The 13230-nt window shown below is 29.5% G+C and overlaps 2 protein-coding genes across 6 annotated transcripts in view; one reads left to right on the forward strand and one right to left on the reverse strand.

The window, feature by feature from the left end:
* Positions 1-13230, forward strand: part of LOC143893154 (uncharacterized) — a 104154-nt gene that overhangs the window by 41416 nt on the left and 49508 nt on the right. The window lies entirely within an intron of this gene.
* LOC143893289 (beta-alanyl-bioamine nonribosomal peptide synthetase ebony-like) lies at positions 254-10028 on the reverse strand. Of its 5 annotated transcripts, none has more exons than XM_077398504.1 (13): positions 9950-10028; positions 7676-7860; positions 7238-7513; positions 6140-6295; positions 5585-5811; positions 4661-4723; positions 3720-3930; positions 3342-3509; positions 2962-3158; positions 2296-2491; positions 1167-1530; positions 644-1094; positions 254-530 (listed from the first exon to the last, which is right to left on the reverse strand). In XM_077398504.1, exons 2-13 carry the CDS (start codon positions 7806-7808, stop codon positions 390-392), a joined length of 2583 nt encoding a protein of 860 aa, XP_077254630.1. In that variant the 5' UTR covers positions 7809-7860; positions 9950-10028; the 3' UTR covers positions 254-389. The 5 variants fall into 5 exon arrangements, with proteins under 5 accessions (XP_077254630.1, XP_077254628.1, XP_077254629.1 ...); XM_077398502.1 differs by lacking the exon at positions 9950-10028 and adding an exon at positions 8223-8301 and having other exon boundaries at positions 1215-1530; XM_077398503.1 differs by lacking the exon at positions 9950-10028 and adding an exon at positions 8223-8299 and having other exon boundaries at positions 3804-3930.

Genomic DNA, 13230 nt, shown 5'->3' on the forward strand with positions numbered 1-13230 from the left:
CTGATATGGCTCTTTCTAGTTTTTAGGATAAGGCTGTGGCGTGGCAAACTTGCATGGCGCTGACAAGTGTCGTGGCGCTGGCAAGGCAATTTCTACCAGGGTAGCCTATGAAAAAAATGAGATTTAACCGACAAAGAAACAATAATTATTACGTTTGACAAGTAATGTAGAATTGTAGATGATCGTTTAATTACAGTATCGTACATTATATTGTCACTGATATTTATAGAAAATAATAATGCGATGTGAAAAATAGGTTTGTCGTCATTGATTTTATTAATGATCACAGATGCATCGATGAAAGATCGCAGTTAATGCTTACACTATTCGGTAATAATACTTTCTTTTCACACTATTTATTGTTATTACAGTAGATGTACAAAATCATTCTAGTTAATCATCTTCAATGAGCAAATTGCCACTTGGTTATCAGGAACTTTGCCGAAAGGTTTATTTCCATCGAGTGTCTCGTATCTGTTCATCTGGTATACCAGCATTGTTTCATAACCGTATACGTCCGTACTAAGTTGCTGCACATAAAGTTTAAAAAATATAAGTCAAGAATTTTGCAAAATCATGTATTTGTATAATAAGTTTCTGTATCCGTTAGCTAAGTTATTAAAAAATTAGGTTTATCGTTTACCTGTGTGAGTGGACTAGTGTTTGTGGTGAAAATTCCAATGTATTTTTTTCGTTTGGTAAGTTGCAAACAGTATTCTTCCATTTGTCTTATCACAAGTACATTTTCCATGGGATTCAAATCGATGCTCGTCCCCATCAAGAAACTATGAATAATCTTGCCTTTACCTTTTGGTAATTTGTAATCTCTGATCGGTCCCTCCAGATATTCGATGAAATCAACAACAGTCATTAACTTAGATTTTAGTATCAGTTTAGGTTCATCCCAAAGATCAAAGTTGAAAGTAACTCCGATTATTTTGCCACTTGGCGCCGATTTTATTACGAAACTGAAGTTCTTCTCTACAAGAGGAGTCCACATAGCCTCCACTAATTCCCGATAATCGGCTCTCGTTGTGTCCTGCATTAAGCACTGCTCTAAATCGCGTTTTAAATAAAAGCTCTCCGTGATTATTCTGTAAATTTAAATAAATGCTCATCTTTACTTTCGCATGGCACGTATATTTAATTTTGCACAACGCACTTACTTGATTGCGTCCTCCTTATGGCAGTCGTTTAATGATTCAAAGACGTACGATTTCTGGTCAATGGCTTCTTTCAGAGGTTCCTCGTCGAATAATATGAACTTCATCCGGTCTAATACTTCGGCTAAATTTTTCGCTGTGATAAAATCCGTGATACCGATCTGATAACTTTGATCTCTTAATTTGGTCACGGTGTAAATGGAATTCAAGGAATTTCCACCAAGTTCGTAGAAATTCGCGTTTAGCATTACCGGTGTGCGACTACTACGTCCGATTACAGATGCGATGGTCGGAAAGAGGATACGGGCTTTTGCAAGATCTTGACTCGGCACTCCGCTGTAATCGCAATTCATAGCAACGTGGTCTTCTATAAAACAAAATTTTTTATTTTAGTCAGTAAAACATAGATCTTTTAAGTTAAATTATAAATTAGTTTTTTTTTAATTTATTGATAATTAAAAGAAATTGGATCATAATTTATTCTTATTTACATTTGGATTATTAATTTTTGAAAAAGTAAAGATTACAATTTAGAAACTAGACTTAATATAAAATTTTCTTTATTTCTTTTTAATAAAAGTAATTTTTTTTTTCAATTTTAGTGCAAAAGCAATTGTTGTTAAAATAATTCACATAATTTAATAAGAACTCAATAAGAAATTGTCAAATTGATTACTCAATAAGAAACAGATATGAAAGAAAATGAATATTCCTTTCGATCTTACATTTGCTACTTTTAACTTACTTATATCGTAGACAAGATTTTTTATCATATGTATGAAACTATGTATGAAACTATGTATGTTAAAAATGAAAGGAAAGAAATACATATGCATAAATTCGGTTTTCTTACTTATAGATTAGTCACTCGTTTCACATAGTTTCATGTAGTCTTGCAGCTTATAAATAGACATCGAACTTTTTATATGCAGATTGGTGGAAAAGAGCAAATAAGAAATCTGATGTCTTCTTAAAAACATCTATTTTTATACGTAAACGTTTACATACAAGACAGTTACATGTAATTAAAATATATAATTAAGTAAAATAATTAATATTTCAAAGAGATATTACAACGTACGTATCATTTTACTTGACAGAACGATATAAAGTCATCACTAGTTTGACATACCGTCATTAGAGCAAGATGATTCGTATCTCCTGAGCAATTTCTGTCGATCCGTTTTCCCATTTGTTAGAAGAGGTATGTGATCAACAATAAAAATTTGTGGTAACATATATGGCGGTAATGTCTTTCGAAGAAGATTTTCGATCTCCGAGCTGGATAGGGTCGTGCCATTCGTAATGGTAACGAACGCTATTAATGCCTGAAAATATAAAATATACCTGTATAAATTAATTTAACGTTAGAAATCGGATTCACACTTTTTTTAATTGTTTTTAATATTTGTGCCTTTAACAGCTTTAGTATAATATAGTAATTTAGAGACAATGCTTTTAGAATGTATAAACAATAAAACGTTGCCGATAAAACGTTTTTAAATTTCATGAAACCGTATAGTAGCAGAATAGTGTGTTCGGTGGAAGCTATTAGATTTATGAAGCATCGATATTCAATCGATAAATTACTTCAATTTCTTCTTGACATGAAAATGATGAGCACAACCAAAAATATTAAAGGTTGGTTTTGTATTTATAAAGCGATTAGAAAAATTGATATGAATGCTTATTTAGCTCTATAAGATATTTAGGGAAAATTTTGAAAGAATTATTTTTTGTGAATTTTTTTCAACATATTTACGTTTTATTTTGCACACATATATATTGAAATATTTACCTGTGACAATTCGCCGGGTTTGTAACAGAGAACCACAACATTATCAATATCGGGTATCCTCGCGACCACCTTTTCGACTTCCGTGAAATCGACACGGTGACCTCTGATCTTAATCTGCGAATCCACTCTTCCTTCGTAAATTACCGACTCTTTGACAATTTTAGCGTAATCACCCGTACGGAAGATTTTTGGATATTCTGCAAATATTACATTTTTAAATGCGTAACGAAGTCGTAATTCTTTCCACTAAAAAAACGCGACGTTTTGCTTGCAAGAGAAACCAAGATTACGAATAGAAAAATTTGTAGGTCGCAATGAATTCTTCAAGTTCGAAAGACGTAGAATTCGTTCTTCTTGTTGGTGTTATTTTATTTTCTCACCTGGATCAATGGAATGAGGATTGTCCAAAAATTTATGTGTGTCTCGTTCGCATATATAACCCGCGGCAAGATTTCTTCCAGCCACGATCAACTCTCCGACTTCTCCCTGAGGGATCAGTCGCAAGTCCTTGTTCACGAGATAAATTATGCAGTTGTCGATCGGCTTTCCTGCAAAGACACAGCGAGCCATGTAAATGTGGTTTAGCGATTATTATTTATTAGTAACAATAATCTACTGAAATAGACTTTTAGTTATTAGCTTAGAATTAATTGATAAATGTAGTTATGCTTTGTTACATTGTTATATTAATTATTTAATTATTTTATTACATTTATAACATTATTTTATTTTTTTCAACTTTATTTCATTAGTTTTACCGATTGGCACTTTTTTCATCCCTTGTAATTGTTCCCGTTTATTTAATAGGTAATATGCAACGTCACCCATGACTTCCGTGGTACCGTAGAAATTAGCTAATATCTTGCCCTCGTTGTCAAACGTGGTGAAAAATTGATTGGCCAATGCGACCGACAAAGTTTCTCCGGAACAGACCCAGAGTTTCAAACGATCGAGAACGTTGTCATTATCCTGTGCAAAGCAACGACAGACCGTATATTAAATCCGAAGTGTTGCAAAGCGGTGTACATTTCTTATCGTGTAAATCATAATCGTGTCTCAGGTGTCTCGATTTGCAATAACATATTGTAAAGATAACGATAAATGTACAAATTTTCTAAGCCGCTTAGGATAATAAACATGATTTTAATTATCTTTTAATTATCGTTATTGACAGACACCTTATTAACACAGTATTAACACAGATACCTCGACAGAGCATGACTTTCGCTAATTAAACATTTAATCGAATGCTCGTAATTCGCGTTGGGTAATTTACAAGCGCAACTGATATTGTTTGTGGAAAAACTTCTCAATTGAGACACGCCGATCTGGAAATCACTGAATTGTGAAAGCGTTGATTCTTATTTATTATATATATATTGCTTCGCACACATGTACGTTTTGTAATTATAAGCGTAACGAATAAAGCGTGTCTAACGTTTCCAAACTAATGTTGAAATGCTAAAAGTAAGAGGCTGCTTAAGATCTTCGCGAGTGTTAAAGGAAAAACATCAACACGAGAAAGCTACTCATATTGAAAGCTACTCATTTTAATGATCAGGAAAGCACATTGTTTTTAACCTTTCGTATAATGTTGCGTAAAATCACGATTAAAATTTCCGAAAAATTTACGCAATAATAATATAGGTTCGCCTATCTTGCGATAAATTACATGTGGAATATAACTTTACATACTCACCCGCAAGTCTAGATACATGAGCAACGAACGCAACAACGATGGCACAAGGACTAAGCGTTGTATCTGAAACATAGATAATTATTTTTCTTTGTCATAAATTAAGTGTATATCACATGTACACGATTTATGTGATTTACACATTACATGCACTAGACAACACAGATGGCAGAAGATTTTTCGTATATAAAATTTTAAATTAGCTAAAGTTTACCGAAAACTTTTTGATCAGTATTTATTCAGTTCATTTTCGATTTTTTGTTGTAAATTTTTTTACTAATTGCATCATGTTAAAAATATAGCCACCAAATATATTTCTTACGCTATTAATTATTTAAAAGAAACAAAAATAGTAAATCTAGTCTCATAAAAGTATGTATAGTAACTCAACTTGTCAAAAACTATAGGTTTGTATACATTGCACAATATGCTTCCTCTAAGAAGTGTAGAAATGTTTAATAATACACTAGTAAAATATATTTATAAATATACGCAGTAAAAAGTGATATATAAGAAATATAAATTCTATATATTCTATGCAATGTGTTGAACATAAGAAGATCAGAAAATTTTAATTATATTTATAATAAACTCATACGTATACAACATAATGAATAATTTTTAACATGATACAAAATTAAATGAAATAAATTGATTTAATTTTTACATAATACTAGTTTCCATAAAATACATTCGCCAAATGTACTTTTTGAGTTCGTTTACAATACAAGTTATATAGGTTTTATTATACAATAATATATTAAACAAAAACAATAATATTAAAACTTTTAATTATTTACTTAAAATAAAAAATCTGTAATTATTTTTTACTTATAATAATCTCTTCCATAAATTATCGAAGTTTTTTTATTCCTAAAATACTTTTTTACTGTTATAATTATGCACGATAAATTAGTGAGTTTTTACCTGATGTTCTTCTAAAAGCGGTATAAACTTTTCCGGATCTTTAGTCACGCTTTTCGGGACAATTACTAGGGTACGGCTTTGTAAAAGAGGTCCCCAAATTTCGGCAATGCTATCGCCGAAAGTAAGGGAAGTTTTAAAAACACATCGTTTTTCATCATCAGCGTATGGAAGTTCCCTCCATTGCCATTGTAAACGATTCAACAGAGTAGCATGCGGTATAAGCACACCTTTAAGAAGATAAATGTGTATATTACAAACAATTATGATCTTCTAGAACCTTGCTCTTTTACAAACTATAAATTCACAATTTGCTACTCTTGTCTTATATTTTTCTATAATTTAAACTAGAATTAATATCTTTTTACAGAAGCACTGCAGTTCTTATTTGCCAGGTATGAACATGATATCGTAAAAATATGCTGTTACGACATTTAGTAACAAATAACTTATAATGAATTTATAATGAATCAATTTATAATGAATAAAAACGAGTATGCACGTTTTTTACGTTGTATTATATAATTTGTATCTATAAATAAAATGTGATATTATTACCTTTCGGAATTCCTGTGCTTCCAGAAGTATAAAGAACAATAGCGAGTTGATTCAAGCTCTCTTTAGTTTGTAATGCATCTTCTTGTTCTTGTTTAGCTTTCTCCAAAAGTTGTTCATACGTCATGACTAAAGCTCCCTCATAGATTGATAAATCCGCTAAAAGTAGAATCGTATTCTTAATTAATTGTTCATATTGAATGAATAAATAGATGCGAAGAAAATATCAATTATCTATTATTTTCAATTATGTTCAATCAAAATAAAAGTTCTTTCGCACATATTTATAGCTGAAATAACTGTGCCAGTTTAATAAACGTTCGGTTTTGATTGACGGTAGTAACGTTAATTTACTACAAAGTTGAAATATCTTTAAATAATGAGAATGAGATTTTGTATAAAATTTTGGTGAATCTCGTACAAATTGAAATTATTACATTAACAATAAATAAAGTAAAAATAATATACTTGATTATTTTTGAATATTTCATATTTTTATTAAAGAAATAAAACTAAAAATTGTGGTATTTTCAAATCCTATATATTTAAAGATATTATAGTTCCGCATGAATTAGATTAGAGCCACAAATTATTTTTTCTATATTCACATTATGGATATTATAACTTACGACAAATCACTTATTTAGAAATTAATCAAGGTATGCTGATCGACCCAACTGGCCTAATTTTATTTATCAAAAAAACAGCGTTGGGTCGACCATATCTTGATTAATTTTTAATTATTCACTGGCGACTCAAGTTCTCAAGTTCACTTATTTAGGATTAACTGTTATAGAATTCTAAGATTAATAATTTAGGATTAAAAATATTATTAAAATTTGATCTCAGAAATTAACAAACATTAATATTGCAAAACATTGGCACATTTTATTTAATTGATTTTTCTATCTTCTAGACAAAAGCAGTAAAATTACATAATAGATAAAAATTGAATAAGAGATAGGTAAATAACAAAAAAAAAAAAAAAAAAAAAAAAAAATACATAAAATTAAATGTAGAAATAATGTCGAATAACGATAAATTAAATTTTTTATGATATTTATTTTGGAACACTTGTACGATGTAAAAAAGGACATTTACCTCCTTCCTCGACCACCACTATTAATGGTTGCGCTTCTTCGAGAATGTGCTTCACTCTAGACATCGGAAATTCCGCGTCCAAAGGTAGATAAGCCATTCCTGCTTTCAGTACACCAAGTAATACAGTTGGAAGCCGATGCGACGGTTTCATGCAGACAGCTATTAATGACTGAGAATTTGTTTCAGTCTTTTCGTACTTTTGTAAAGCTCGTGCCAATTGATTGGTGATGTTATCCAATTCTTTAAAAGACAGCACGTATTCCTGGCCGGCGTCATCTGTATCGAGTTTCCAACAATGTTTAGATATAAATTTTCTTTCCATCATAGGCATTATTTATTACAACGGTTATTTAAATTGTCAAAAATCATATTCTAGACCACTTTCTCGATGTGACTTCTATTATATTTTATATCGAGAAGCAAAACGGTACCCCTTACCTTCGTAATATAACGCGGTTTGATTTGGATGGACTTTGGCTGCACGACTGAATAATTCATGCACTAAATCTTTTTCCTGATTTCTTCCTGTCTGCTGACCTCTTAAGATCGATTGCTGCTGCAAAGTACTCATTTTCAAATGTTCGTAGAAATTGTAACTTCTTGCTTCAAATGTTAGTAAAGATCTAAAATTTAATTTAAAATAAAAATTAATAAACTCGTATTTATTATTAAATTTATAAACACATTTAGAGGGTGAAATCTCGTTTTTTGAAGTTGATAGTTTTATAGAGATTAATTGATTATTTTATATGAATTTTTTATATTTTGCAAAACAAAAGTTTACATTTTGTGATAAGATTTGCGATAAGAAGTGTGTAAAGAAATATCGATATGCACACGGAAAAAACAGTATGGTGTTGTAAATCGCTATCACACCAGTGGTTACTCTAAATACGAACATATAAATTCATCGCTAATCCATAATGACGAAATAGAAAATGATGAAGTCGATACAGAACGAACTCCTCAGCTAGCATATACTTACTTATAGACACGTATGTATACACTTGTACTTATATGCGACTCGTGACTCACTAGTTTACTTACAATTTGTTCACTATGCGTTAAAAAATGTGCGCTATCAGTACTGTCACATGTATGTATGTATGTACATACACATTTGTAGTTGCGCGCGTAGTCGCTTTTGTTTTCTGAAATCGCTGTTTGAAGGCCAAAGCACATAACATGGCTTTGGTAGCGATCGCTATGTGACAGTCATAGTTGTGGACATAACGCACAAGCTTTGGCGTATCCTGACTGTCAGAATACGTCAAAGCTTGTGCGTTACTTATGTCTACGACTACGACTGTCGCTGTGTATATCGCTATATACACCATTATATGTGCTTTGGCCCTTAGCATCCCGATTGATGCAACTATATTGATAGATAATTCATCCATAATAAATGGTCCTCAACCAAGTTATGGTTGTGGCAATCAAATCACGCGCAACTACATTGATGCAGTTGACACATAAATTAAATAAGTCATATCAATCCGTTACTATGTTTACGCGAGCGTTACTTCTGTAGTAACGTACGATAATTCACTCATTTATATACGCGGAGGAATTATCGAATAAGTTACTACAGAAGCAACGCTCGCGTAAACGTAGTACGTGACAGATAGTATGTGTGTGTGTGTATGTGATTCATCAATATATCATATAATAATATATATTAATCGGAAAAAGCTGATACACACCGAGGAGATCTTTAATAACGAAGGTGCATCCAAAATCACATACGTATGCATATATGCTGTCTTGTAAAAGTTGAAGAGAACGAGAAATTAATCTGTAGCGCAATTCGTATTTTGTAGGCAAGTTAAAATATTAATTGAATCGAGTCCATTATATTATGATAGACGTTGATTTTATATCTTGGTGTCTGAAAATATTAATTATTCACGAAAGCAATAACAACAAAATAAATTTTGGTAAATTTTATATTTGTATTCAGCAATCTTCAACATTTTAAAAAATAATTAAATTAAATATGTTTTTCTTACACGCAAAAAAGATTAGACTCTATATATATAAAAGGATTAATTAATATTTAATCTAAATATATTATTATAAAAATTATAATAGCAAAGTTTTTGCAAGTAGTGGTGGACAAACCAGTTTATATTTTTAATATAACATTAACACATAATTATTTTTTAAACCACCTTTAACTGCAATAATTAAATTATTTATAACTATTAATCATTTTTGAAATAAGTAATTTATCTAAGTAGAGACTAATTATTTTTTACTAATTATTATTTTTCAAATATTTTAATCGTAATTTATTTTTGACAAACTATTAATTATTTTAATAATAAAAAATTTATTTCTATTAATTATCAATTTTTGCAAAAAAAATTAATTTATTTTTACCTAAATACTAACTTTGACGAACTAGAAATTTTTCTCTGACAAATTACGAATTCTTTAAGTAATCTGCAATTCACTTTTACCTGAATATTACGTGAAAGCTTAAGTATCATCTTGCAAAAATTCCGGTAGTGACTATTGGTTTGTTCATATTTTTATAATATTTATTATTTAAAAAATATATATATGTATATATATATATATATATATATATATATATATACTTCTTAATTATGGCATATTCTCTCTATATTATTTTTGCAATATTAACACAATTTTTTATTACAGTTAGGACATGTTTATTATTTTAGTCTCGTATAGCACTTCACTTACAGTTCAAAGACAGTCACAGCAAGAGAGAACCTAATTGACAAGGAAACGTTGAAACAGTCGTAACAACTTTGGCAGTCAACTAAACGCGGTTGAAATATATATGATATACTATCTTATATATGGAGGGGTAAAAACTACAGTAGTGTAAGACAACTTTTTAAAAATATTTTCTCGTGTGCATAGATGCAATTTATATATTGTACAGATTGAATCTATGCACGCAAGGAAATATTTTTAAAAATTTCACTTACACCACTGTGGTTTTTACCCCTTCATATATACATAAATAAGAGAAATACGATATTTCTTGTACGAGTGACTCGAGTATATTCGAAAACAAGATTATTTAACAATACGCAGTCTTATACTTAAGATTATCTCCAGCCGAGTGATAACTGATACGATGTTGTTGATAACTGGCAGAATTATCAAGATTGACAGTCACACAATGTATTTCTCAAAAATACGTATAGGATAAGAGTAAGTCAATATTAACACATAATTGATAATATTGATATGATATGATAGAGTCGCGGAATCAAAATATCTATTGAGAACAGATTCTATAAAGTGACATTCTTTATAAAGACATTCAAAGCTGCAAACGTCGTCGACAGAAGACAAAACCTGACATATAATTTTCACTTTGTTAACAGTAGATTATAGGTAATGAGGATAACAATTTGCAGTATTTATCTTTATTCCAAGTATATATCCGTATTCTAAGTAGCGGAACGATGTCAAAAAATGATATATGTAGTAATGTTAATTTTGGACTACCAGACGTCACTACTCGTCTTTTGTCGTCACTCTACAACATGAGATATTATTCTAATATATTGATAAATAGATTTGCGTATCACTTTCTACAACAGCAAACTAACTACAATTTTAATTAAGTTTATTTATTATTTTTATTTTTATTAAATATATATATGTAGGTATAACATAAAATAAATATAAAAAATATATAAATAAAATATACATGTAAATAACTCAATATTTGCTATGTTACTACATTGTACACAATGTTGATAAAAATGTATAACACATTATTTTAAAAAATATTGGTGAAATTTAAAAACGTATAAACTAAGTACTTTATTATCCACAACATTTGTTTTCTTAAACTTTACAACTTTTTGTTGTCATTTTAATTTAGATACATAGATACGATTGTGTAATATAATTTCATAATAATATACGATATAGAGTTAAAAGAAGCAAACAATATCGCTTAATTAACGTTATTTATATTTTCTGTAAACATATCTCTATAAAAAGCTTAAAATTAGATATTATGCTGCAATACAATTCCAGAATATTTTAAGATGTGAAATATAAGAATATAATTTATTTAATTTTTGTCAGATATTTGCGATGATCTAAAAAATATTAGATAGTATGTTAGATAGTGTATAATAAATAGTATTACATTATCTAAACGTGATTGAATAAAAATAACAGCAGAAAAACCACTTCACTTTATCGAAACCCTCGAAATATTCTTAAAATTGTTACAAGGACATGTTCCGATAAAAAATAACGAGAATTATGATACGCACTTTTGCGAACTTTGAAAAATGACTGCTACATTAATGCTTAAGGAATTTAAATATGCTATTATCTGTCATTATCTGCATTTAGATATTAATAATATTTTTGGCAATTTAGATATTACTGATATTTTTTTAGCGGTTCTAGAGATACATATTAGTATCGATACTATTAAATTGATTATCAATTTAATAATGTAATTGTACAATTCTAGCTTCTAAAGAGACTGCGTTTTAAAGGGAACCGTACACGATCACACAGTAATACTGTCAGTAGGTACTGATAGTATTATTGATCGTGTGTGGGCAAGAATGATGGAATGAACAAAGGTAATGAGGAAGATTCGAATATTTTGATATTTAAGCATCAGTATTGGTAGTACTGTAAATATTACTGATAGTGTGAAGTTGCGCATTATTATTTCAATCAATATAACAGCTATTGGGCAAGCTGAAGGAGCTTTTATGCCTTGCGACGAAAATTTCGAGTAGCCAGATAGCAATGAATTGCGTAATTTTATTGAACGTACAAACATTTACCAGAACTGTGAGATGCATCAAAAAAAAAAAAATCCAACGTATATATGAATTAAATAAAAAAAAAATGCAACACTCAATAAAATCGAAAGAGAGAGAAGATATTCGCTCAGCAAAATATATCACACACAGTCTTTAATAATACAATTTGACAATTGATAATACATTATCTTATCTACAATAATTTAGCTTCCTGCAACACACACACACACACACACACACACACACACACACACACACACACACACACACACACACACACACACACACACACACACTATATATATATATATATATATATATATATATATATATATAATATGTGGGAAAAGTTGTTCATCAATTGGTTTTCTTGTTTTCCTTTTAAAAATCATTTATTTTTAGGTCCTGTCACACTAGGGAGGCCCCTTAAGCTCACCCGAATGTATCTCTGCAGTCCTAGAATCATGAAGCATTTCTTTGCAAACAAGGCATTTTTTTATTTAATTATATTGTTAAGAACATGATTATATATATATATATATATATATATATATATATAATATTTAACACATAACTGATCATAGGTCGAAGTGTTTATGTTAAATTATTCGCGATTGTTATAAATAAATAATAAACAGAAAATCCCGAATGACAAATTAAACATGACAGTTAAATAATTAAATTTTTTATTACTTCGTTTTTATTGCTTACATTGTTTCGCTTAAAAAATAAAAATGTTACATTTATCCATAACAATTTTGCAGTATTAATCGATGACCGATTTTTCATATTTAATCTTATTAACTGCCTATATATATATATATATATATATATATATATATATATATATGTATATATATCTCCGAAATAATTTGTAATCTCTGATCGGTCCCTCCAGATATTCGATGAAATCAACAACAGTCATTAACTTAGATTTTAGTATATATATATATATAAGAACGATCCGACTGTACAAATAATTGTTGCACGAGATTTTATATGCGCTTATATTATATTACGATAATTGAGATTAATCAGTAAACAATCAAATAATTGTGTAATAATCTTTGCCGTTCAAGCGTTTGACTATGCAATGGTAGCTTTGGAACGCAATAGCAATTGCAAATTATTTCAACATTCGTAGCTATACATACTACAATTGTTACTCACGATTATCGTACACATATATGTACAAATTTATTATTA

This window comes from Temnothorax americanus, unplaced genomic scaffold, assembly GCF_048541705.1.
Source record: "Temnothorax americanus isolate GAGA-0224 unplaced genomic scaffold, ASM4854170v1 Scaffold12, whole genome shotgun sequence".
Classification (NCBI taxonomy): Eukaryota; Metazoa; Arthropoda; class Insecta; order Hymenoptera; family Formicidae; genus Temnothorax; species Temnothorax americanus.